At 40.0% G+C, this 6000-nt stretch overlaps 1 protein-coding gene across 8 annotated transcripts in view; it reads left to right on the forward strand.

Annotated features, from left to right (window-relative positions):
* Nucleotides 1-5651, forward strand: part of MGA (MAX dimerization protein MGA) — a 65434-nt gene extending 59783 nt beyond the window's left edge. For all 8 annotated transcript variants that reach the window (XM_052782153.1, XM_052782151.1, XM_052782154.1 and 5 more), the window contains one exon: nt 419-5651. In XM_052782153.1, coding sequence (XP_052638113.1) covers nt 419-1719 — 1301 coding nt within the window. In that variant the 3' untranslated portion in view covers nt 1720-5651. The remainder of the gene's footprint in view (nt 1-418) is intronic.
* The last annotated feature ends 349 nt before the right edge of the window (nt 5652-6000 follow it).

Genomic DNA, 6000 nt, shown 5'->3' on the forward strand with positions numbered 1-6000 from the left:
TAATCGCTCAGTCCCTGAAATGCCTCTGTCTATTGTGCACAAAACCAGTATCGCAAACTGTGAGCATAGAAGTAGAGCATGAAAAAACAGTAAGAGAAAATTGTCATTCTATTTTCCTTGTGCATCACCATCAGAATTGTAAGCATTACAGTTACTTACATTTGTGCCAGCCTGCTGAAGGAAGGGACTGGGTAAGTGGTTCTGGGATAATAGATGTGAAGCTTGCTCTTGTTCTGCAAGTTGAAAGTTAAGCTATTCATGTTTTAAGGCTTCACTTGACCAAAACTGTGTAAGCAGTTTAAATTGTAAATAGCAGCTTACTTGAGGAAGACCTGAAAGTGAGCAAATTATATTTAATTAGGAATTACCTTGCAGTTAGCATGGATCCTGATGGATGCTGCTTTGTTTGGTTTTGCAGAAAGCGAGGATTCATTCATGATGCCAAAGATTGTTAATGTAACATCACTGGCTGCTGAGGGAAGCATGAGTCTCAACCTGAACAGAAACAAAAATTCTAATGTAACAACAGCTGCAGGTACTCAGGCTTCTGAGAAATCCTTGGTTGTAGCACCCCTTGAAAGTAGGAAGAGCGATAGCATCCTTTCAGAAGAAAAAGCCAAACCATGTCCTGGAGACAGTGGCGGAGATGGAAGAAACACCACAGGTCCCACAAAAGTTTTCTTTGAAAATAAAGATGGCTTTTCACAGCTCCGGAACGCATCGTGTACAAAGGAACCTCCAGAGTCCTTTAGCAAAAAGCTGTGCATGGGTGAGTTCGTAGGAAGCCAAGCCAGGAGGAAAGATGGTGATCCTGCAGGGGAAAGATTAAAATCTAAAGATTTGCCATTCCGCAAGCTGCAGATCAAAGATTCCAGGATAGAAATGGAATTGAGGAAAGTAGCGTCTGCAATGGAGGAAGCAGAACTGGATGCAAGTGAGTTACTGAGCAGCATTGAGGAGAGCGATGACACTGATGAAACCCTCACTTCACTGCTCAATGAGATTGCCTTCCTCAATCAGCAATTGAATGATGATGCTTCAACTATGTCAGAACTACCCAGCACTCTCAACTCAGATTTCTCTCGTGAAGATGCAGAAGCTCGTCGGGGAACAGCCAGTGATCTCGCTGCTGCAGATGGGTCTTCCTTCCAGTTTGGCCATTTGGGAGGCAGTTTTAAGGACCTTTCTGAAGTTCGAGGAGGGGGTGGCTCTATAAGCCCTCTCCTGCTGCACCTGGAAGATGATGACCTTACTGATGGGGACAAGAACTCTGGGGAGCCTTCATCAGAGGCAGATGTTTTAAAGATAGTAATAGGTGCCGAAATGAAGGATCCACTTCCCAATCTGTCCGGAACCAGTGGTGGGAATGGCAAAACTGTAACAACCTTGGCAGAGACCACTAATGTGACTCCACCAGTTTTGCAGATGAAAACTAATCCAGAAGCTAGTAACGTGGACACTTTGTGGAGGCCCATGCCCAAGCTGGCACCACTTGGCTTAAAAGTGGCAAGTCTGCCAGTGGACTCAGAAGGACAGAGTAATAAAGTGATGCCCTTATTGGCACCTGTAGTTGCAAAACTGGCACCCAGTGGGGTAAAAACTTCATTACCTGCAACTGTTCAAGAAGGACAGGATAACAAAGTGATGCCCACTTTAGCACCTGTGGTTACGAAATTGAATACTACTGGGACCTTGCCTTCAAATTCAGCAGGCAAATAAATGCATATATTTTTTATCAGAGACTAGAATGGAGATCTGGAGCAGTGTGAACCAGCGTCAGAGTTCGGCAACCTCCCTTGTCTGCAACATTTGTTTTCTGTATGGCATCAGCACTCTGTTCATCTGAGGGCAGGCCCCAAATTGAGAAATAAGTGCTACGAAACTTTAAGCATGTTGAGATATTTTTACCTCACTGTTGTGTTCTGGGTGTTCTCCTTCCCCTTCACAAAACAAGGAAGATGATCTATAACCATTGCTGGGCACATGGTATCCTTCCAAAATTGGGTCCTTCACGGAAATAGTTTGTCAAAGGACTGAGAAACCTAGGCTATTGAAAGAGATTTCTTCCCCCCACCCATGACACACCACCACCACCCCCAGTAGGGAGGCAGCTGTCTTGTTGGGGGAAAAAAATCTAGATTGCTTGTTTTTGTACCAGGCAAATTATCTATGCAGAAATGGGATTGTTCACATTTGCTGGTTTTAATGTTTGCAGAATATGATGAATGTGCAGAAATGAGATTGCGGTTACTCTCAAACTTGTTACCTAGAGCAGCGGAAAGGAAATCTGAGACTGCGCAGAGGGCTGAAGTGAAAAGTTTTTGTTCTTTGGTGCTAGATAGTTCTCTGGCAGAGACTCTTTTTAGGAGCTTATGCACAGAAGATTTTAATAAACGTCTATAACTCTCACTACCTGGGGAAGAAAATTATATTTCCCAGTGTAATTAGAAGTAGGACAGTATGTTAACTTCAGTAAAACTACTAAAAATACCCCCTCACTTTTGCCTCCTGCCCCTATACAAATATTCCCTCCTTTGATGCTTAGGGCATCTGGAAGGAAATTTACAGAGAGTAGAAAGAAATTTGGGCACGCTATTGCTACGTCTTTAAATACATTGCTGAAGTAGCTTGAGTGTTTTCCCAGTTCTTGTTTTCTTTCCTCTTGTCATTCTTCAAGATGTATTTGGTGGCTAGGAATGTTAATAGGAAGTGTTGCTTCATAAAAACTACAGAACGCTTTCAGGACTGTTGTAGCCTAGTAGCATAAATGAGCGAGGTGTATATGTGAATGTGTATATGAAAATATGTGTATATCTTTCCAAACCTTCAATTTCTTTCTAAATTCAGGAAAGGTACTCAGAGGTTTCTCACTGCATTTGCACAAGCTGTGTATAGCAAAAAAAGTCAACAAAAATGCTCATTACCAGGGAAATAGGGCAGTATTGAATCACAAGATGTATTTTTTATTCTTCTCTGCCACTGCTTACTCAATAACCTGTAGATACTCTTCGCTGTTCAGCTGTTGGATGTGAAGGGCCTACAGAGACTGTAAAGATATTTATATTTTTGTACACAATTTTTGTTTTCATAGTTTTCCTGACAAATGAAATTTTCAGCCTAGGAGAGATGATTTGTTAATGAGTGTATACACAATCTTTTCCTATCAAGTTTGTAAATATGAGTTATGGTGCGCTTGAGGGGCTTCTTAACTGCTCCGAAAAGGTAAAAAACGTTGCCAGGAAAATGATACAGAATTTGGTGGTGCATTTTGCTTTATGTTTAGGAATGTAATCCCCTGTCTTACTGTTCCAGTAACAGCAGCTGGGATTTCCCCCCGCCCCGAAATTCCCCATCTTTGGTGATGCAGTAATGCAGGAATTTGATCTTTCCAGCACTGAGGTTGTGCAGGTGTCGAGAGCGATGTTCTTCCACAGTTAGGGAGCAGTGTTTATATACAGCGCAACCGTACGCCCTGTTCAGTAAGCTGCATCTTCTGGATCTGCGTCTAGGTTAGATCCACCACGGGATACACGTACCTTGGGTGTTTCCTTGTCTTTTTTATGATTTTATATTATGCTGCAGAGGAGAGAAACCCTTCAAGCTTGGTATGTGTAAAGTTACTCCAGAGCCTACATAAAAAAGGTTCTTCATCTGGCCATTCTAAATGGTGTGTTTTAAAGCAGTTACCTAGAACTCTTTATTGCCTTTTGCATATTTACTATTTTAATATTTGATACAAGTCCTGTATTAGTGATTTGGAAAAGAGAGTATAGGTCAGAATGAGAGTCATGCAGGGTCTTACAGTAGTCACTGAATGCCTTAGAAAAGGGAATTTACAGTATGAATAAGTATTTAGGCATACGTTGCTTATTTATTAAACAATTTTAACCTTATTTTAAACCAGTGGAAATCTGGAGTAACTAAAGTAGTTTAGCAGCACTACATCAGACTTAAATTTATTTACCTGGGAATCTGGTTCTGAGCATTTCTAACAGCCTGAAGTTGCTTATTTTTTTACCTATGGCAGTTTGTTTTGCCAATAGATTTCATTCCTCCTATGCGTGAACCAGCAACCAGAACTGTGCTGCGATTCCTTTCAAACTCATCACTACCTTTCTTTCTGCACCCCATCCTTTCATGGTTCCAAATGGCTAATTTTAATTGCAGAATTGTGTGAGAATCATATCTGAATACTTTTTAAAAGTATGTGTGCTTTGCACACTTCTGTGGGACAGAGAAAGCTGTAACATGAAAACCATTCAAATATCTAAAATAAATGCTGTACTTTTGAGGATGTTTTGTCCATTATCAAGGTAATGGAAAATGCCTGGATATATTTACTGTTTGGCACTGGGCAGTAAGAAATTTTACTGCAATAAAAATGTACTGTGTGAAGATGACAGCAAAAATTTTTGGTTCCTGAACATGATTACTAAATTAACTAAGAACAGACCCCAAATTTGGCTGCAAAAAGCGGTAGTTGGTGCAGTTCCAAGAAGGATCTATGATGGGTTCTACCAGGCAACAAAGCATGTTTGAAATGCTCTTAGTTTTTGCTCTCCTTGTTCCACCGTCTCATGTCTGCAGCTTAGTATTTTGCTATGAATTTAAATGCTGACTCTTTTTTTTTTTTTTTTTTTCGCTCTTCCCTCAAGCTCCCATTGGTTTGGAACAAACCTTTTAAAAATTATATATGCTGTCTTTTGAGGCAATAATGAAAGAATATGACATGTAATGAAAAGATTTTAGAGTTGGGAGAACAAAGGAAGCCCCTGCAAGGCGCACGTTCTTACTAGACCAAGAGACCTGGAGATTTTGGTTTTTTACACATCTGTAAATAGACTGGAATGTTTTTAAGAATATAATGAAATGTCAGATTTAGCTTTTTTCCTTTTATATATTAAAATATATCTTTCCCTCTTTTCTGCTTTTGAAAAATTGATATTTTTGTAGAAATCTAACAGTACAGGACTCTTAAATAACTGTATGTGAGGGACAAAGTGTAAAACTAAAATAAACCAATCGAGGTCGACTAGAAACTGGCTTTGAAAGTTTATTACAGGGAGGGAGAGGGAGCAGAAATGATGTGGTGGCGTGCTGTTGGTGACAGGTAGCATTGGACCTGAGCAGATGACACACACATATGCTCTGGGGCAGAAGTTTTGGCAATGCAAACATCTGGGTTTTGGTTCAAGTAGTCGGACAACTCGGAGGAGATTTCTCTCTTTAGTCTTGAGCAGTATGCAGGAAATGTCATTGGTTGTAAAAAGGGATTTTGACTTGGTAAATGCAGAAAAGCTACTGAAGGGGCTTTATTTTCACCAATCGCATCTGAAGCAGGAAGCCAATGGTGTTAACATTTAGTCGTGGCACAAAAAGGAAAAAAAACCCCAAGAGTTGAAGATTAAGTCCACATAAAATCACTCTCCAGTCTCCCTTCCCCAACCCCAAACTTAGGTTAATCCTTTGTATCTGTTTCCTTTAGAGAAGTTGTACAACACAGCTGTCTTTATGGGAACAAGTTGGAAGATCTGTCTCCAAGTGAAGTGTCAGAGGAGATGTTTTTTCAGAAGAAATAGATAAAACGCCTGTAACAAGTGACCGTCTATTGCTTCCATATCCATTAAATGGAAGATAACGCACTTGCTAAATGGTTTTGTCTTGTTTTTTGTTTTGTTTTGTTTTTTTTAAATAGTAAACATCTACAAATAAGCACGTTTGACTTACAGACCTGAGACAAAACACAGTGAAGAGAACAATTATGCATGAGGGTAAGTGATGGACTGGAGAAGAGATGTCGCAGAATTTTTTATTTTTTATTTTTTTTAAAGAGGAAGATCAGCTCTCACAGGAGAGAATCAATAAAAATGGTGGGTGATACAGTCAGGTAATGTATTTATGAAAACTTCTGATGAAACCCTTCAGCAAGGCCACATCCCATTACTCCTTATTTTAAGGGGTAAAGTTCCTTCTTGGAATAGAAAGGAACATAAGCATAAG

The sequence above is a fragment of the Harpia harpyja genome, chromosome 3 (assembly GCF_026419915.1).
Source record: "Harpia harpyja isolate bHarHar1 chromosome 3, bHarHar1 primary haplotype, whole genome shotgun sequence".
In the NCBI taxonomy this organism is placed as follows: domain Eukaryota; kingdom Metazoa; phylum Chordata; class Aves; order Accipitriformes; family Accipitridae; genus Harpia; species Harpia harpyja.